This window comes from Amphiura filiformis, chromosome 7 (genome assembly GCF_039555335.1).
Source record: "Amphiura filiformis chromosome 7, Afil_fr2py, whole genome shotgun sequence".
Lineage (NCBI taxonomy): Eukaryota > Metazoa > Echinodermata > Ophiuroidea > Amphilepidida > Amphiuridae > Amphiura > Amphiura filiformis.
Genome location: NC_092634.1, coordinates 18,071,943 through 18,094,160, shown reverse-complemented (window position 1 = coordinate 18,094,160; position 22,218 = coordinate 18,071,943). Strand labels below are relative to the sequence as shown.

At 39.1% G+C, this 22,218-nt stretch overlaps 1 protein-coding gene across 1 annotated transcript in view; it reads right to left on the bottom strand.

Annotated features, from left to right (window-relative positions):
- Positions 1–21,612, bottom strand: part of LOC140156289 (DDB1- and CUL4-associated factor 17-like) — a 49,474-nt gene extending 27,862 nt beyond the window's left edge. Inside the window, exon 1 of the mRNA XM_072179270.1 lies at positions 21,449–21,612. Coding sequence (XP_072035371.1) covers positions 21,449–21,463 — 15 coding nt within the window. The 5' untranslated portion in view covers positions 21,464–21,612. The remainder of the gene's footprint in view (positions 1–21,448) is intronic.
- Positions 21,613–22,218: the final 606 nt, after the last annotated feature.

Below are 22,218 nucleotides of genomic sequence, written 5' to 3'. Positions count from 1 at the left end.
TTTTGAATTGTTTTTATTAATGAAAGGAATATGAATGCAAACTCGAAATATTTTACTTTGGTGCTCAAACGTATCATCAGGTTAGCATGTGTGTGATAATCTTATAACGATCAGCTTTTTAAGTGTTGTTTTTTAAAAGTTATTTGGGGGGGGGGGTGCAATTTTCTGTCATGAGGTGGCCGCATATAGGCCCATTAGAATTACAGATGCCTACAGAACTCCCGACTACCATGCAAGCACGAAGTTGAGATTTCCACATTTGGTGCTTTCACCAAACATACATGGTGTCAAGATCCCTCCTATCCATTTTTTTGGATATAAAATTACAGTTCCAAGTGAATAGGCCTACTGACCATTTCGATGAAGATTATATCTAGTACATCATCGTACGTGCATCCAAAAGAAAAAACACAACTTTTTCGTTCTTCCTTTTACTACTAGTCAGAATATTTCAAATATAGCACCATTGACCAAGGTCTGCCCACCCCTGCCCTGGTATTTCAGTTCGCAAGCTGATGCATGGGTTTCTGCAACATTTTAGGGATGGTAGGCTAATACCAAAAAGAATTAAGTGTGTGTAGGCCCATGTGATATTTCCAATTCCAGTCAAGGTCGAGCCACGTATAGGCCTCTGCAGAAGTAAATTTGAGCGCAAAATCTAAATTTTTGCCTTTAGCGCTCATGCACGTGAAACCGAGTTGATATGTGCAAGACGTTTGGTGTGTGCGTTGGGGTGTGTGCATGATCAGTGGTGGCCCTATAATCTTTTTGGGGATGGGGGTGCCTAAAATTTACATTATATTAAAAAAAAAAAGTTAAAATTTTCAAATTAGCTTCTTCATTCCATTTGTTTAAATAAAAGCTCAATTCCATCACCCCTGTTCTTTCAATTCGCAATTTGCAATCTGGTGCATAGGTTTCTGTCCCATTTTAGGCTAATACCGAAAAGAATTAAACATTCCGAGCTAGAGGGTGTGTATAGGCCTATGTGATATCTCTAATTCTATTTTCAAGATCGAGCCACGTTATCGTTATCGTTATAGGCCCAGGGTTCGGTTTTTGCCGGCAAAGTGGCAAAAACCTGGTTTAAACCGGCAAAAATGGCAAAAACTCACATATAGTCACTCAAATATTAAAAAGTGACACAGAAAGCTCATAAACAGTAACACACAACTTTTAATGAATCATTCAACATATTTTTTGTCTCATGAAGTCCTTAAAATGAAAAAGTGTTGAATTTGATACATGCCACATTTCGATTAAATGCACATGAGCAATGAAAACGTATGCCTTTAATATCTTAATATATTGCTTATAATTACAAAATCTGGCCTTTTTACACTTGGGAACTTATTTTTGTAACTTAATGAGATGAAAAACTGAACTATAAATCACTTTTTTAGTTTTTGCCATTTTTGCCGGCAAAAACTGTTGTTAATTTTAACCTTGACTAATTCCCCAAGGAACTTGAACCAAAAGTGGGGCTTTCACTTTAAGAAAATTCAATTTTACTGCCCTTCCTCAACAGCACGAAAAGGTTGACACATTTCTTTTTTGTTGGTTTGAAAAAGTGAAGAGCAAATAAAAAAATTATTATTGCCGCTCCTTTTTCCGCCACCCCTTCATTTGCCGCTCCTTCTTTTTGGCCGCCCACTGCTTTTACCCCGGGGGCTGGCGCTCCCAAAGCCCCCCTCCTCCAAAAAAATATGCGCACATGTGTTAATATAATGAAAAATAATGCTTTGTAATTGATTACGAGAAGTGAAAACATACACTGTACCATGAGATGTTCATCGCCATTTTCATCATCATGTTCAATATCCCGTTTCCCCAGGCCCAAATTTTGAAACCTAGGAGTCTGCTATGATAGTTTTGTTTTAATTTCATCTCGTCAAATGAAAATCCCTGCAATAAAATGATGACAAAGTATACTTTAAGCTTATAATATTTCTTGATTTTCCGAGCGCTGTTTTTTAATCAACAAAATTAAAAATCGTCCATGATTTTGTATTAGTTACCGTGACAATCCATTGCTGTTAATTTTTGTCTTTTTTTATTCCTTTCTGATTTATTCCACGTGCGTATCTTTTGTTTCCCAATCATGCTCAAGATTACGCATGCATGGATGAAATACCACCAAGTTTCATTCACAAATTATAATTTAAACACGGTCCTCTGGCGAGTTTCAAACAATCATGCAATATTGGTGGAAAGTTCCCCTATGAATCTGACCCCAAACTAATCGAACCAATTAGATCACAGTATTAACATGTTGACGACAGCTCCATTCATAAAATGATAATTAGGTGAACGTCTTTCCTACATTGTGATTGGTTGCATTACTTGCAAGTACGGCAGCAGACATCTACACAAAGGTGCACCGCCACATGTTTCAACCACATTGTTTACAAACTCGATCCCTCGATGAATTCAATGTTGGCACCGTTCCATCAACTGTTGCCATGGGATGCACCATTAAGATCGGGGAAGGGAGTAGTGCCTGGCTAATATTTTTCTTCTTCAATATTCGCGTTTTATTGTATTTTTATTGTAATTGCAGTGGGGGGGGGGGGAATATAATTACTTTCCCAGTAGGCCCTATGTTATAAATAAACAATCACAAATCACTAAAACGATAAATGATAATAAAAGTAATAAAAAAAATCTGGGCGATTTACCGTGGCGAAAAAACCAAACAAAAAAGATAAAACAAAACAAAACACTTCGCAGACTTTTTTATTTTTTATTTCAAAAAAGTCATCAATACGACCCTTTCTCAACATCAGCAAATAATTAGGGACGCACCATTTAGATTCTCAGGGTGGGGTAGGAAGTTTTCAAAAAAAAAAATTCTTCCCCCACCCCAACTTCCTCCCCCCCCCCCCTCCTGAGTATCATATGGTGCGTCCCTTACACAGGTGTTTTGGCTGATTGCCAACGATCTATTTTTAGTTTGTTTACGATCTCTCTTGAGTGACTTGTGATTGGATGTTCGTGATACACGCCCGAACACACCCATCCAAATCGCGCCCGGTCCTGGGTCGACAGCTATCAAATTGCCATAGCCGCATGGTGACCTAGTTTTAACAAAGTATTCTAGCCAGGGAGAAAATGCGGATTTGCATCTTGAAAAGGGGTATTTTAAAAGAAAAACAGCGATGAATTTTCACAAAATTATGGATGATTGTTATCGTAAATTTAATATATTGTAATAAATATTATAGCATAAAAAAATAAGTATTTCATCTTCATATCATTGTTATCATTGATAATCATCACCATCGTCATCATGATCATCATACCAATTTAGGTATTTTCGTCTCACCTCCATAAATGAGCAAGTTATTGACATTGTTAACCACATCGTCACACTGTACAGGAGCACGGATCGATAGTAATCTAGGCCTCATGCAGGTCAAGTCGGGGGTCAAGTGGGTATACACTTTCTCAGTTTTATTGTTACTACTACTTTGTACAACAGTCAGTACATGGACATTGATCTCGAAAGATGTGTTTACGGTGTTTTTTTCCTAACCATATCGGCCCCGGGATCGGACCATCAGAGCAGATTGAAGAATATTTATATTCCTGGAACTGGAACTAGGAAGCTTAACGGAAGATGTTTGCTTTAGAACTTGGTAGGATAACTCGCAAGAATTCGACCACGCGCGGTGAAGACGGGATCTTTCCTCCGGGCTTTCCTCCATCCATCCAGACACGATTGAAAGATGCTAGATGGTCATCGTGTGCACGATGGAGGTCTAGATTGGATTCGAGTTGATGACGTTGTCAAATTGTTCGCTGCTGCTGGAATCTGTAAAATTGGAAATAAAATGTGTCAACATGAAGTCATTTGATCATGGAGGGGAATAAAATCCCGATCATCAATATTCTTATGCATGCATTTAGTGGAATTATACAAAATCTCCAGAGAAATACGTTATACTTTTATAATAATATTTTGAGGACAAATGTGGATCTTCTAGGCCACAGAAGGCCTAACTTTTAAAAAATCTTAAAATGAAAACTCAAAAATATCACGAAAGACAAACGAACCCAGGATTAATACGATGATGATGCTGCTCAACAAGATCGAGCATGGTAAGTTCTATATCAAGATTGCAAGAGTACAATCTAGTAATATTTGGCTAGGCCCTATGTAATTTAATATTCATCATATCATCCCGGCATATCATCATTGTGATTTCGAATTTGACTAATTTTAAACGCATATAGGCCTACATCTTTATACTCTGTAATTATATAGACCTATTTTACTTAAAATATTTTCTCATGCTTCATTTTGTTATCTTCGTTCGGTCGTTTTAAAAAGAACGATATACTTTTTCCAAAAAATAATCAAAGCATCCAAAAAATAATCAAAGCATCATAGTTAAATCATGTAGGTTATATTCGCCGGCCATGTGAATGTTTAGATTTTCCTAAATACTTAGTTCAATGGCTCGACAAGAAAACAATATTATTTCTGATCTTCCAGGATCCGTTCATGAACCTGTTTGTATTCTTACAAAACTTTGCAATGACTATCATTATTTAAAATTAAATCCCGTGCCCCCCGCCTAAAAACAAAACAAAAACAACAACAAACAAACATTGACAACACAAACTTTCACTGCCCTTGGAAGTCAAATGGTGTATCCGTATCGTGATTTGCATCGAAATTCAACAGTCAGGTGATGCGGTATACAACCATCCCCGTTTCGTCCGTGTCGTGCTGACCAATCGAATCCCGCTGCAATGCCGAATTGATTTGACAACAGCGGGAGTTTCCCGGTTTTTCCCCGGTTTCGAGCTGTTCTGTCGCTATTTCTCGTTTTCCTCCCGCTTATTTCCTGCATTGGTACGGGAATCTCTCACATTCCCCGTTTATATCTCTGTTGTTTCCTTCATTACCTGGTTTTATCATCATTTTACTCGTAGGGCGGTGATAATTTCCCGGAACTTCAGCAAACTCTGACACCGCAGAGGAATATATGGTTTTCCCGGGATGGTTTTACAGTTAGGTATTAACCATCTGCAGTAATGTCGGTTTACATTTTGTTTCATACGCATAGGCCAATACATATTTTATTATCATGCTTGCAGCTCCATCGAAAATAAAACATCTCGCTAATTTAATAACTTCACATCTCATTGAAAAATTATCCGTTCAGTCAGTCTTCAAAAACAGATTCGTATTATAAACTATTGCATACATAATTGCATAGCCACGATTCCGAGTTTTAATATTCCGAATGTCCGACGATCATCATTCACGATCATGTAGGTCTACAAAATTCACATCATAGGCTAACAAGCATAGGCCCTATTATTTATTTGAAATATTATTTACATATCTACGAGAATGTTCATTTCCGATAAGCCTTGTTTAAAAGTTTAAAAATTAAAAAATTAAAATAAACATCGCAAATAATTTTACATCCGATTCTTACACTCAAGGCGTGGTGGCATAACTTTTAACCAGTGAGGCTGCGAAGAAAGAAATCTATTGCGCATGTGTGTTGAATGCACTCTATTTACTTCAGTTTGATTGGTTTAGCCACGCCGGCTCATCAAAGCATGACCCTTTCCCGCCCTGCGCCAAACATTGGAGACAGAGTACCGAGTATAAAATCTAGAAGATTTAATTGAGCGACGCTTGATTAAAATGTGTAGGCCTACTCGTCTACCCGAAGGTGCGTTCTTATACTACTTAATAATATTTGAAATAAAATAAAATAGATGTAGGAATTAGCAATAAGCCGATACGATTTAGTAATTGGTTAAGATGCGCCATGAAAAATCTGCACCCGATTGTGACTCAGGGAAATCTCAGAGCCTTCAACATGTTCAACAAAGGGTTTTGGCCGGCTTTTGCGATCTGTTTTGTTATGATTCTCTGTGATTATATTAGTTTATTATTTGCTTTTTATAGTAAAAACACAACGAAAATAACATAAATAAAAAATCTAGAAGCCTCAGTTGAGACTTTAGATACGGAGTTAAACAAATTAACTTGTCCAAAAGCCGGGTCCAAAATAGGATAAAAAAAAAACATTCGGCGCGAGTTTATAGACCTTTCCGCCTAACGATTTTAATTGGACATGGATTTTCTCGCCTTGCCAATATGTTATTAATTCAACCATTATAAAATGGTGAAAATAAAGAACGGGTATGAATCTGAGACAAATACCCTAGTTTTTCTCAGGTATGAATAAAATACGCACATGAAATTGTAACTTTATTAAATATAGGCCTACTATAAAAAGTTTTTACAGTGATACCATCATGACCATACTGTAAGGCTGGCTACACGTACGTTACGTTACATGACGGGATCGAGAGCAGCAATGTACACATACGACCAAGTTGTGTTTTTTCTAACGGTCCACTGTTAGATAAATGCACTTGAGTGCATTGTTGTATATTTAAGATAATGAGCTATGGACTGTAGCTGACTTTCCCGGTTTCCCGCACAGTAAATTCTTTTGTTCTCCACACTTTTTAGATCCTGGTTAAGAACTTGCAGGATACCGGCGGGCACCCGCTAGGAGCCCACCGGGATTCTCGGTAAAATAGTGAAACAGGCATTAATTTTTTTTGATAGGGCAGTCCAGGACTTGGGACATGTAATGTAACACATTTTGAAATCCAGTATTTTGCTAGTGCTAGTCAAAAACCAATCAATAATCCTATTGTCGAAGAAAATAATAAGCTTCTACCTACATGTATGTCTATAGAATTCTTAAAGCAATAATGTGTGATTTGCATTATAAAAAATAGATTCCTATTTATTAGTTTTCACTGATAGCTAGTGATCGTATTGTCTTCTTTTAATTTCGAGCCAAACAAATGAGGTAAACGAAGAAAACATTTGGCTTGAACCACTGGAGGAAGTTACAGATATCCTTGACCAAGGAGAGGGTGTAGACATCATATTCCTGGACTACCAGAAGGCGTTTGAATCGGTAAGTAAGCTGCATGCATATGGATTTGAGGGGAAAGTCCTAAAGTGGATAGACGGATTTCTGACAGCGAGAACACAGACAGTCTCAGTTCGAGATGCTAACTCATCACAGGCAGATGTCGAGAGTGGTGTTCCGCAAGGATCGGTGATGGGGCCCCTCCTGTTTATTCTTTATACAATGCGTGCATTTAGCTTGCCGATTATTATTATCATGATTTTCGGGAGCTTCACGCAGCTGATGGGGTTCATACCCGGCCCCCGCACTCCGTACATCTGCGGGTATTCATGCTTGTCGGCGAACTTTCAAAAAAACAAAGATTTTAGGGGAAAAATACCACTTTTTTTAGCGATATTTCGCAAATTTTTTGCCCTTCGACAATACCCCTATTTTCGCTAAAACGCGAACGATATTTCTAATATACCCTTAGGCTGCTGGTCAATGAAAATACCCTTTTTTTCAATTTCGCAAACATGTGGTTTGAAAAAACACCCCTTTTTTGTGTGTTTCGCGAATAGCGTTTCTTCATCTGAAAACACCCCTTATTTCGCGAAATTTTCGACGAGCATGAATACCCGCGGATGCACCAAGTACGGGGGCCGGGGGTTCAAACAAGACGTAGACAAATAGCGATATACACAGAGTTTGTGCATCAAGTCGATGTACACCGCCCACAATGCGTGTTATTTATCATGATTGTTGGCAGAGCTACACGCAGCTGATGGGATGTACAAACAAGATGTACTACGAATAGCGATATGCATACAGTTTATAGGGTACATCACTGATTCAATATACACAAGCAGGCGATGTATTTATTCAGCACTCGATTGGTGAGCTCATAATAAAATCAAGGATACCGTACCCGGTTTTGATGGTTTTGGGGAAATCTTGCCTAACCTGCTTGAACCACTGGAGGAAGTTACAGATATCCTTGACCAAGGAGAGGGTGTAGACATCATATTCCTGGACTACCAGAAGGCGTTTGATTCGGTAAGTAAGCTGCATGCATATGGATTTGAGGGGAAAGTCCTAAAGTGGATAGACGGATTTCTGACAGCGAGAACACAGACAGTCTCAGTTCGAGATGCTAACTCATCACAGGCAGATGTCGAGAGTGGTGTTCCGCAAGGATCGGTGATGGGGCCCCTCCTGTTTATTCTTTATATTTAAACGACTTGCCCCAGCATGTTAAGTCTAGTATCCAACTGTTTGCGGACGATACGAAGATGTTCACCTCTGTCAGCTCGCCAGATGATGCAGCTAAGTAAGTTACAAACAGATGTTGACAAGTTGCAGAAGTGGTCAGAAACTTAAATTCAATGCCAGCAAATGCAAAGTAATGGGAAGCAACAACGCCAAGAATGACTACACCATGGGAAACCAAAGCTTGGAAGATATTGACCAAGAAAAAGACGTGGGGGTCTACATCCCAAGTGATTGCAAATCAAGCCTGCAGTGCGCCAAGGCATCGCAGAAGGTAATGAACAGTCTAACTAAGGGTGATCAGGAGAACTTTTTTTTTTTGACAAAGATGGCTTCACCACACTCTACAAAACATATATTAGACCCCATTTGGAATATTGCATTCAAGCTTGGAGCCCAACACTAAAGAAAGACATCATCACCTTGGAGAAAGTACAAAGACGTGCCACAAAACTAGTGCCAGAACTAAGAGACCTGAGCTACGCTGAGAGACTGGATGCGTTGAATTTATATAGTCTGGAACAAAGAAGAATACGTGGAGACCTAATCGAGACCTTCAAGATCCTGACAGGATTAGAAAACACAGACAAAGAAAGATTTTATCAACTGACAGAAGAGAGCAACACAAGAGGGCACAACATGAAGATCTTCAAGCCAAGACTAACCAAATCGCTCAAATGTAGACAGGACTTTTTCTCCCAGAGAACTGTAAATGGATGGAACAATCCCCCACAACAAGTCATCAGTGCAAAAAGGGTGAATTCCTTCAAAAATGCACTTGATAGTCATTGGAAGAGATATGGGGTTATAAAGGGTCGCATGTCACAAATAGGTCACCCAAAAATGGAGGAGCCGTAACATGAAAATGCTTTCTTCACACTTCAAGTTTGGTTTATTCTAAAAGTATAGTACCTATTGTGGAAAGTTTGGTGTCATTTTGTAGATAATTATGTTCTTTATCAAATACAAAAAACCCCAAGTCAATTGGACAACTACTTTGAGATTTATACTTCAATATGTAAGATTTGTCAATGGGGGAGCCGGGGCGGGGGAGCTGGGGCGGGGGAGCCCCATAGAGTTGTACACAAAATTGTGAAAATATGGCAAACTTCAAACCTTTGTATCTTAAAAAGTACAACTAGCATGGACCACAAATTGCACATATATCATCCTGGATTGTAGATCTACCTCATAGTAGATCAACTTTAACAAAAGATGTAACTAATTAATTGCCTAATTAAATGCTAATTAAGACAGTTTTTCCTATATGTTACTGTACAAAGTGTACACGTAATGCTCTGACATTTCTAAATGGCCTATCTTTGGCCCGAATCATCCTGCTTATTCAAAAGTACACATATTTTTTAGGAAATTTGATGAGGAATTCAATTATGCTATTAGTTTTAGTGCCAGAAATGGAGGAAAAAAGTTTTGATTGATAAATGTCATAAAAATTGTAAAATTATTTTACAATTTTTGACCACCTGTATGTTTAACACAAGGGATACCAAACTCTTTCTTCCTAATTTGTTTGATGGGCCCATGAAATGTCTTTCTGAATCCATATTTATTTTGAGCTACATAGCTTTCAGAAAAGAAAAATATGGGGTTCACTGTGACAAGAAAGATACTAATTTTGTTGATGTTCCACCCTGTATATTTCTTACCCACCCTGTATTATGATGTTATATTTTGTTGATTTGGCATCCTTGTAATATAAGCTTTCCAGAAATATATACTTAAAATGTATTTATTAAAAGTTGTGTTGAAGTGAATCACAATTGGTGATATTTTCCTCATTTTACATTATGTTACACAAAAGATGACCAATTCATGACATGCGACCAAAGGCACATTAGCCTAGATCCACCTCCCATTAAACCGTAAGTGTAAGGGTAAGTGTTATAAATGTTAAATTTTACCAGGGTAGGTATGTCCACATTGCTTATTATAGAGGGCGACGTTCAACTCAAAAAGTTGCGACCACAGTAAATGGCTTAACTGTGTAATCCCCATAGGTAAATACAAAATTTTGAAATTTGGACACCAGAAACTTGGAGACGTAGTGTAAAAAGTGCTGGTACTTCCTTGCTGGTGTATCCTTGATACAGAAGTCATCATGCAGTGATAGTTAGATTTCATAAAATAAAATCGCCTTTGTGTAAAACGGATCGCCGTGGTGAAAAATGATGGATTACTTGCTTTTTGTACAGTAAGTCATCGTAAGGCATTGTCAATGATTAGTGTTGGCCGATCCAACCCAAGATCTGAAAATTAGCAGATCGGGCCGATCCGATCCCGATTCAGATTCCTTAAATGTTATTCTACAACCAGTACAAGTTCATTCAAGTCGGGCCCCAGTAATGTTAACGGTCAAAGCTTAATTCCCCAAACCTGTAACTATGTAATATGATGACCGTTTTAGAGGTTTTTCATGTCAATATCAACCCAAATAAAATACCATTTTACACCCCAAGTCCCAGCGTTACTCACTCAGTGCCTCCGATTGTCGGAAGTTTAATCATTAATCCATTTCTCTTCATTGTTTTATTCTTCTTTCTTCTCCGCGAATCAACTTTGATTTGCTTGTGTACCAAGTTAGGCGAATCACTGCGCGAATTGATTCGATGACCCTGCAGCTAAATCAGCTCCATCGATATTATAATAATTTATGCATATGACGTATTGGGGAATACCGCGGAATTCCCATCCTGATTGGTTGTGCAGGGTTGTTTACAGAAAGAATTCACGTGTTCAGAGATTAAGAGATGAAATCGTCCGTGTGAGGAGGAATTGCGAGAATGTGCGCGATTCTAAAAATAACATGCCCTCAAATTCACCTTGGGAAACCCGACATTGAAGGGCGCAGGAACTTCACGTGTCGAGTGTTATAGTGTTTACAAATTTTTCCCAGGGACGCATGTACAGTCAGGAGTATTGTCACTGAGTGGATAATATTTTGTGGTTTTATTATACAATGGACAATGGAATGTAGAGGCGAACCACTTATGAACTGCTTTTTGGGGAGTCCCCTGCACACGTCATTACATCATCGCTGCATGCTTTCACTGTTGAATAAATTTGACCTTGATTGTTTGTTTACATTTTAATTCGGTCTATCAAAGGGTGGATACATACATAAAATACAGTATGAAACGACATGATTCTTGCGGTGGTAACAACATTTTTTGGAAATATATTGGCATTAAATAGTAGTAATGTTACATTTAAGAAAGTAATGGTAAGCTTAAAGAATTGTTGTGTACTTTTATTACTGTCAAGTTCAGAGATCGGTAAGCTAGATCGGCAGCTGATAGCTCATCTGCCGATTCAGATTCAAGGCCGATGCAGTCCATATCGGCACCGATCTCTGATTCACAGATCGGTATCGGCCAACATTATCAATGATGGCCGCAGAAAAATGGATAATTTCAAAAACAGACATTTGCCCATAACTTTGCTGATATTTGAGCTACAGACATGGCTGACCCCTCATTTTTTAAGTTAATAATCACCTTTTTAAACAAAATAATTTCCATGTGAAAAAACCTACTTGAAAATGTTGTGATCATGCCTAACCAGGGGTCGATTTAGCCACTGGCCCGCTGGCCCTGGCCAGTTAGTTTCTCTTTGGGCCAGGAGATTTTCTGTCTGGATGGCCCAGAGAGCCAGTTGGTATTTTGGCATTAAATATGAATTTATGACATCAAATGATGAAAAGGTAATTAAATCTTAAAGTTAAAGCATCACAGATGTAGGCTAGCAAAAAATGTTGGATTTAATTTCTTATGTATTGTTCACTGAGTATAAGGAAAGCATATTCTGTTGTAGTTCATGGACATGGCTGCATTTATATAGCAGCACAGACAGTCAGTGGATTAATGAATTTGCTTCTGAACGGACAGTCACGTCAGCCGAACAAACAAAGAAAAAAAATAGACAGGCAAACATTTGGATGATAACATAAGCCCGACATATGTGTGAGGGCCAAACCCGGGGGGGGCCACTCAAATATGAGAGTGTACGCATGCGTGACCAAATTGTTTTCGAACACCCCCAAAACAAGTTTTCCTCTGTGAGCAAAATTACCCCCCTAAGCAAGTTTTTAGCACGCTTTCCCCAAAAATTTGACCCCCTAAACAAGTTTTTGTCTCATTTTGACCCCCTAAACAATTTTTTGTCTAAATTTGACACACTTTACAAGTTTTGCCAACCTCTGCTGTGGAACCAGATATCCTGCGTGACGAGATTGTCAGCTCAATAAGGAAGCTTTCCGATGGAAAAGCACCGGGCTATGACAGTATTACTGGTGAAGAACTCAAAGCAGCAGGAGACAGAGGAGTGGATATTATTCACAAACTGTGTAAGAAAATATGGGACGAAGAAGAGTTCCCCAGCGACTGGGGAAAGGCAATCATCACCCCCATTTACAAGAAAAAGGACAAGCTAGACTGTGGCAATTACAGAGGAATCAGCCTACTTAGTCACTCATGCAAAGTACTCACATTAATTCTTCAAAGACGTATCATGAAAAGGGCTGAAGAAATTTTATCAGAAGCCCAAGCGGGGTTTAGACCAGGCCGGTCAACAATTGATCAACTGTTCACCTTGAGACAAGTAATGGAAAAACACCTAGAAAAGGACAAAGGACTCTTTTGCTGTTACATTGACTTCGAAAAGGCTTTTGATTCTGTGTGGCAGGAGGGCCTGTGGAAGGCACTGGGATTCTTTGGATTCCCCAACAAAATCATAAAGCTGCTAGAAGCACTCTACTGGAAATCAGAAAGCGCTGTAAGAGTTAATGGAGAGTTAACAGAATGGTTTACTACTGCAGTTGGAGTGCGTCAAGGGTGCGTGATATCACCTCAGCTATTTAACATTCTTCTTGAGCTGGTCATGTTATATGCGCTTCATGACACAAATATAGGAGTAAACATTCAGGGACAGCTTATCAATAACCTACGCTTCGCGGATGACATCGCACTTGTAGCTGGGAGTGAAAAAGACCTACAAACTCTGGTAAACCTTGTGCATGAGAGTAGTACAACACTGGGTCTGAAAATCAACATAGGAAAAACTGAGGTACAGGCAATCACCAAAAAGAACACACAAATAAATATAAATATCAATGGAACACCACTAGCCCAAGTTGAGGAGTTTACATACCTAGGAGGGAAGATCTGTCAATCTGGATCCTGCACCGAGGACGTAAAATTACGCATTGGGAAAGCCATAGGGACTGTTCAAAAACTCCATAAGATTTGGAGCGCCAGATACATCCAGAGAAGCACAAAGATCGAGCTCTATAAGGTACTTACGCTCTCGATACTATTGTATGGAGCGGAAACTTGGACACTAAGGAAGGAAGATGAAAACAGACTTTCAACATTTGAAATAATGTGCCTTCGCAAAATAATGGGAGTGTCACGCCTCGACAAGATCCGAAACACCACCATTCGCAAAACCCTCGACATGGAATTTACCATCCTGGACAGAATCTCAACAAAAAGACTCCGGTACTTCGGCCATATACAGAGAATGCCACCATCACGTTTTCCTAAACTAGCATTTGAGGCACATATCCATGGCAAACGCCCAAGAGGGAGACCACCAAAAGATGGAGTGACTGCCTGAAAGCCGACTGTAACAAAGTACACATCAGCTCCTTGGTCAGCGCTAGCAGGCTAGCTCAAGACAGAAGGAAGTGGCAGGACATCATGAAGCAGATGGCACCACTCAACCCCAAGTTGGAGTGAACGCCATAGGTAGGTCAAGGACAAGTTTTTGTAGGCCTACTAACTTGTCATTGAACACTAAAAGTCTACGGTCCCTCCCAGATATATATACACCCCTCCGGTATACCATACCACTTTAATTAAATATAAATAATGACACAATGAATTCAGAGTGTACCATGAGGCCTTCAGATTCGTAGCTTGTTACATGAATCTGATTGGATTCTCGTAAAGTAGTTTTGTGAGAATATAAAATACCAATATACAGCGTAATTTATCCAGAGGCAACTAAACATTAAGCAGTATTCACATCGTATTTGGTTCCGAATTTGGCACCTAAAGTTGAGTATCGAGTCCCGATATCGTGTGCCCTTTTCATGCTTTCTACTGCAAATATAATTTCCTAAAGTAATCCAGAGAAGGGGAAACTCACAAATCTACCAGCAGGAGTAGTAAATAATGTGAGGAATATAAAGGTCCTGAAAATCTTTTTGAAATACCGTACATGATATTTTCGTCCCGGATTTTCGTCTCCCCGTTTGTCCACTGAACTAACTATATATATATATATATAATATAACTATATACCCATCATAATTCAAGCAACATTTATAATATGACATCATTAATTAAGGAAACAGGACACCTCGCCCACACGCAACTTCGCCTACACGGCATCTCGCCTACGTGCCATCTCGCCCCCTATGCAATGCAATGCATTGCAATGGCGGTTGTGGATGTATCATGACGATTGATGTGACCGGATTCGTTCCAGTGAATGCACGGCAATATTCAACAAATGTGTGTGTGTGTGTGGGGGGGGTATGTGTGTGCGTTTTATAAATTGAGGCCCCTACCGTCCGCGTCCCGGTGTAGATTATGTTCGGTTTTTAACAAACCGTGCTGATGTGATTATAACAATATTTTATAACAATATGTGTATATAACATGCATTTTTTCAACATGCATTTTTAATAATTTGATAACTTCGTGTTAAAGTGTGTTATACGTGAATTTTTATGAAGATAATTATAAAGAAAAATATTAATTTTCTTAATACCATTGATTGTTAAACCTTTCAGCCTACTTTTAATAACTTGATAACGTGATAAAGTGTTTAAAATAAATTTTTGGCCATTTTCAGCGAGCAGAGCCTATGCTGTGCGTTTCGCCCCTTTTACACCGCGGGTATTTGTTGCCGATTGTTTGACAAGTCCCCTGTGTGCATGCACACCGCCAGCCAAACCACGGATGGCCCGGAAATGGAATAACGGTCACAGTGCCATTGATTTACCCATGTCATACCCGGCGATTTCGCGGAAGTCTTTACTTGCCAGCGTGTTGGAGGACGGGTAGTGTGCGCAACAAAAAATTTGTAATTGCGGGCCGTGTTAAAACATGTTTTGTGCTTGTAAGTCCGTACCATGCACACGAAGATGAAGGAAAGCCATTGAATTATGATACAAAATCATAAGGGTAATGAAAGTTGATTCCAAGTTTCCCATCATCGGCATCACTTTTTTACATTATATTTTCACGACCAATAATTAATTTAATATGTCCGAAATTTAGGCCTTATAAATGTATTTTTATGTTAAATCCTAGGCCTATGTATTTTATTTTTACAGGTATGTTTTCATGAACAAAAGAATCAATTAGGCCCTATTATATGTGTTATTTTATTTTACAAATTATGTTTACTTACTTCATATAAGTTCCTACTTTTTAGTGTTAAATTAATTATGGCCATAGCGCCAGTATGGCCTAATAATTTATATAATGTGGCCAAAAAAAGCGCTTGCGAGTTTTGTGTATTTTTATTTAATTATTACCGAATCATTCATTTTACCGCGCACCGGCTCAAACTCACTTAAAATAAAGTTTGAGATGTTCAAAACTTTTAAAACTTGCAGTCCTATAAAAGATATTAAATCACCTCACACTCCCCTTCACGAACACACCTCGAAGAATTTTAATAAAGCGCGAAAATGGAAAATGTTACTTTTGCGCGCATAAAACTGAATCTGGAATCTGTGTTTTGTTTTCTTTCTCCTATAATTCTACAATGACTTTGGTTTGTTTATTTGTTCTCTCTACGTCCACTCACCCCCTCTTGTAAATGCCGCCAAGTGTGGAGGTGTGTGTATATTCCAACTGGGGAGATTCACACACCCACATTCAAACTGGGGAGATTTTTTTACACAAATCTCACAGCAACCGCCATACTGTGGAGGTTGCTCTAATCAGAAAATGACAGGTGGTATACCCCCTCTATGGCCCAAAAACCCCATTTTTGAGCTTATCTTCAACTGTGGAGCTCCACGGTTGTTAGCAGACTCCACAGTGTGAATGTGACAAGACACACACACCTCCACAGTTGGAGGCATTTACAAACGCACCCCTACACACCCCATCTAACACTCCATACACACCCCTTCACGAACACATCTCGAAGAAACAAGCGCGGAAATTGAAATTTGCGCGCATAAATCCGAATTTGAATTTTTTGTTTTTGTTTGACGGTGGTGTTTGTTAGAAATCAGTAAAGAAATATGATGTGCATATGTGTAATATACAAGAAGGTATACACATGATAAATGAAAGAAAGATATGGAAGGAATTATTTTAGACAAGTGTTAATATTGTGTGTATGCCCAGCCTGATCATGCAAACGACATCCGAGTTTCCAAATCTGGGTGTTTGATAAGCCTGGATAGGGAAGACCTATTCGTAGACCTATTCGTATTCGCAAAATACGGGGCAAAATAATGATTTATATGAAGTTTAAAATGAAATCATGTATGGTATTTGATAGACCTAGAAGACGCAGTGCGCGTGTTAACAGGATCTAGGAAAAATAACGAGTTATATGAAGTTTAAAATGAATCATACCTGTATAAAGCCAAACAACCTACATCTTCCAAATCTGGGGAAAATAACGAGTTACGTGAAGTTTCAAATTAAATCACAGCTCGTATATCAATAAACACATTTATTGCACAAAAAGTTTCCATTTATTTGAAATTTTTTCCCAGGGTAGCTCCGATGTCTTACAAACATAATGAATTTGATTCCAATGTATACTCAGTGGACATGTTATCCATTACAATGCCAAAAAATCAGCATGATCAGGGAAGGATTCGACTTTGAGCTTGTCACCAAGAAATTTAAGAAAGAAGGACTCCGGGAAGGCCCGAATAGACTTTGAGCATTGGTCATCAAAAGGCCCTTCCATCATGAGACGACCACCTATACATGTTGCGTAGAGAAACGTAACACTTGCAGCTGTAAATGCGTAGGTCTTTTAGTTTTAGCTTAGTCTTTCACATGTCATTTCAGTACACCCATTATAATAATTATTTTCTCTTTCCCGTCCAATTATGCTTGTTTTGTAGGCCTACTCCGTTGGTAATCACATGGTTCAAACTATAAACGAATACCGTATTAGATTGTTAAACCCGGTTTCCTCCTTCAGGCATAAGGCCAAAGTCTTTCTTTCCTTATGTCCTTAATTTTTCTTTATTCAATCCTGTTCTTTCTTGAGGCCTAGGCCTAATTCTTTTTTCCCCTTTGATACGTTCTTGTATTGTCAATTGTCATGTCATACATACATTTTTTGGTTTGAGCTGAGACTAAAATACCTAAAGCCTTACTTGCATTTTAATCAAATAAATATATTATATAGGATACATAATGCTAAATACTTGAAGCCGAAGCAATTAAGTATAACGAGTCAGATCATGATGACGGTGTTTATGCTACATCATATGCGCAGGTGCTCCTTTGTTAAAAGGGATATCCCTGATGAGGAACGGTCAAAGAGTAGTTCTCGCCAGTCAAGAAAGATACAGTGCCGACGACAAGGGGGTTAAGGGGGTGCGTTACCCCCGGGCCCGGGGTCCTAGGGGCCCGTAAAAAGTAAAGAAAAGATACTTTACCACGGGCCTGTAAAGCAAAGAAAAGGGACCTCAGGGGCCCGTAGAAAACTAAAGAAAAGATACTTATATTACAAATTACCCAATAAAGAATTAAAAAACATGCAAAAGTCAAAAAGACTAAAAACGGAAACACAATTAATACTGAGCTACTCATCTAATTGCCGCTATAGCTAAATTATGTGAGGGAGAAATACAACTATACTTCTCAACTTCAAATCACCACAGCACGATCATTAAAAACAATCATCACCTATTGACACCGGGCTATTCTCAAGACTACACCAGGCTAATTCTCATCCATTCAATGGGGCGATTTAATGAATACATCATTGATAGTATGGTCTGAATACACACACATCCTGTGCGCATCGATCGTATACATCCACAATGCCATTGCGTTGCATTGCCGCTATAGCTAATTAGGGGGCGAGATGGCACGTAGGCGAAATTGCGTGTAGGCGAAGTGCATTGTGGGCGAAGTGTCCTGTATTCTTAATTAATATGCACGTTTTTTAATCTAAACGGTATTTTACATAGAACTTAGTACGAGGCCATGGTTAAATCTGTTTCCATCACGAAGGAATGTATTGACGAGATGTTGCCTGGAATGACGGCAATTGTGAATCAGTCGTTACTATCTGGCTCTTTTCCATCAAGCCTGAAACATGCAATCGTCACTCCACTTCTTAAGAAGCCCAAGCTTGATGCTGATGAACTTGCAAACTACCGTCCGATATCTAACCTGACCTACTTAGGCAAGTTGATTGAGCGCGTCGCAATTTCTCAACTTCAGTCCTATCTGCATGATAATGACCTCAACGCCTCCAAACAATCAGCGTATCGTGCACATCACAGTACTGAGTCTGCATTGCTCCGTGTTCAGTCAGACATTCTTTGTGCACTTGATAAAGGTAATGAGGCCATTCTTGTCCTCCTTGATTTTTTTTTTTTTTCGACACAATAGACCATCAGTTATTGCTTCAGAGATTAGCTGACAGATATGGCGTGTCTGGTACTGCCCATATGTGGATTAAATCATATCTTGAGAATAGAACACAATCTGTCGTCGTGAAAGATGCAGTTTCAACCAGTGTTTCTCTCAGCTGCGGAGTACCACAGGGATCGGTCGCTGGGCCGTTACTTTTCACCATGTACAGTGCCCCTATGCAAGATCTTATAACAGCACATGGTGTGCATACTATGGTGTACGCAGACGATACACAACTATATGTGTTTCCACCCTGATGATCGAGCTCAGGCTATTGAAGTGATGGAAAACTGCATTGCGGATGTGAGATCATGGGCCGTTGCAAATAAATTGGTCCTTAACGATGCCAAGACCGAACTCATCCATGTCACTTCCCGCTTCTCGAACAGACCTGCTACAAACATATCGCTTGTAATCGGGGATTCCGTGATCAATTCTTCAAGTGGTGCGCGCAATCTAGGCGCTGTAATGGATTCTCACTTTTGTATGAAAGAGCACATCGACAGCATCTGTAAATCTGCCCTAGTTGCAATTCGTAGAATTGGTCAAATCAGATATTATCTTGACGAGGTCAACACAGCGAGATTAGTTCACGCATTTGTTACTTCAAGGATTGATTCCTGCAACTCTTTGTTATACGGCCTACCGGATAGCTATATCCAGTGTTCGAAATAAGCACTTATCCTCTTGTCCTCTTGTCCAAAAATCACTGGGGACAACCATATTGAGCTAAGTACTTATCCCCTGGACAACCACTATATTTTACCTCCAAAAGGATGACACATTTTGGGGACAACCAAAATGTAATTGAGGACAAGCAGAATTTATGCTTTAGTTATCCTCGGGATAACCTCCATATTTTCCTTATTTCGAACACTGGCTATATCTCCAAGTTGCAGCGAGTTCAAAACACTGCAGCCCGGCTCGTCACTCGCACCTCCAAGTATCAACACATCACTCCTATTCTTCAGGCACTTCACTGGCTCCCTGTACAACAGCGGATAATCTATAAGATTCTTCTCATGACCTTCAAGGCTCAAAATCAACTTTCTCCTCTGTACATCTCACAGTTCATCTCGCACTACAATCCTAGTCGCAAACTTCGTTCGTCTTCTAAATCACTTCTCTCAGTCACATGTCGTCCATCTACCAAGTATTATGGGGAAAGATCATTCGCGTTCGCTGCACCTTTTCTTTGGAACAACCTGCCACATAACATTCGTTCTGCTGACTCACTGCACTCTTTCAAGCGACTTCTGAAGACGCATCTTTTCATTGTTTGATTCATCTGTGATTTTGTTGTTATATAATTTATTATGTTTCAATTTGCTGAGGGTGATGTGCTAGAAACCTCTCCCCTCAGCAGGGTGTTGTGCCACCCCATTTCGTGTTTTATTTATCGCCAGATAGTTATCGCTGTTTTTCGTCAAATATATCTTGTAAAAATACTTCTGTGTTGTTCTTGCTGAGGGTGACGTGCTGGTAACCTCTCCCCTCAGCAGGGTGCTGTGTCACCCCATATTGCGTTTTAATAATCGGCATAATGTTGTTCTCGCCGCTGGTCTCGCCTACGCCTTAATTTTAATTGTATTATCATGTTTGTTCTCGCTGAGGGTGACGTGCTGGTAACCTCTCCCCTCAGCAGGGTGTTGTGCCACCCCATATTTCGCGTTTTATTTATTATGTTTCTAGCTGAGGGTGACGTGCTGGCAACCTCTCCCCTCAGCAGGGTGCTGTGCCACCATCATATTGCTGTTTTTCCAAGCTGAAATATTTCTCGCTTCTGTCTGATTTGATCTTATTCGCCATTTAATAATTATTATGTTTTTATATTGATCATGTTGAACTTGGTTTTTGCTATAATGAATATAATGGCCTGTAAATATAATATGGTCATTGTTTTATTGCTTACTGTATGTATATGCTGTGCTACCATGCGTCTTTCACTTGGTTGGGACCCTTTGCTCGTTCTTATTTTCTCCTTTCCTTGTGAGGGATGCTTGGTGTAGCCTAATTAATCTTGTTATTGTAGTTTGTATTTTAAGCATTGTAAGGTGTATTATTTAAGGATTTTTGTACATTTATTTAGTTTTTACTTTTATGTATGTGTGCTCTGTAAAGCGCATCGAGACTTCTGTATGATGCGCTATATAAATCTCTTTTATTATTATTATTATTATTATCACATGTAACACGTCATGAAATATATTTGCATGAAACATAGTGACGAACGGGGAATTCCGGCACTGGAATAAACTTTTTTTGGAATCGGAGTTTCAGCAGATTTGAAAAGCGGATTAAAATGGTAGGGCCTACCCTAAATGCGTTACAAACGATTTTAAAACTACCCTTTTCATGAAAATCACCGTTTTTTGCCCCTTCACGCGTAACGTGCCCAACCAAGAAAAAACACTCTTTTCACACGTTTTTTGGCTTACATCATTATATTTGAGTGGCCCCCCGGGGGGCCAAATATCAATTGTGAAGGGCTAACTTTGTTTACAAAAAAAATAAATGGTGCAAAATTATGCAGTCCTGCAAGACATGCAAGACAATGCGGGCAATGACGATAATGACCCATGCTACTTTACCTGCTTCTATCCAATTTAAACTTACCAAACAACCATGCATTGATTATTCACCTCTCCTAGGCTATCCTCAAACCAAAGTCAACAACTTGTATGCCAAATGGTACGTTTTAGGTGAGATCATGAGTGAGTTCATTCTTCATTTCGGTCTCTTCGAAATTGTTGCAGATAATTTGCTACTCGCAGCCCGTATCCCAGATGGGACCGGAAAAATCAAAATTTACAAAAAGCATTGCAAAGCTTTTGTGCTTGCTGGAAAATTGTGTGACTTTTAACTTTTTGATGTTATTAATAGCATCAACTTTTGGTGTTTTTGTTTTTTTCATTTTTGGCCCCAACCCTACCCTGTTCTTCAGGGGTGCCGGGTGCGTGCGCCTATTGTGAGTGCATAGTGTGAGAGCTGTGGAGCTTCTAGCTGAAAAATGGGCCTCTTTGACCTCAAGTGTTCCCTTCATCCAATCAGACTGAATTTTTTTTTATATCAAACGAAAGCTAACACTTCCCCCTAAAAACGCTTTTCGTCACTAGGTCAACAGATAACGCAATTCAATGTTAAAGCAAGGCGAATGTGGTAAAAAACTCAATCTATCCAAGCACATTTTTTGACCAAAATGAAGGTTTTAAAAGTCAAACCTCAAGTGTTCCTTAAAATATTTGTAAAATTTTATGTCATTAAATGAAAAAGCACACTTATATATTGTCCATACATAAGCGTCACTAGAATGAACAATGGAGAATTCTCTTTAAATTGCAAATCTTGTGCAAAAAGTTACTATTTTCGCCTGTTTGGTCATACGG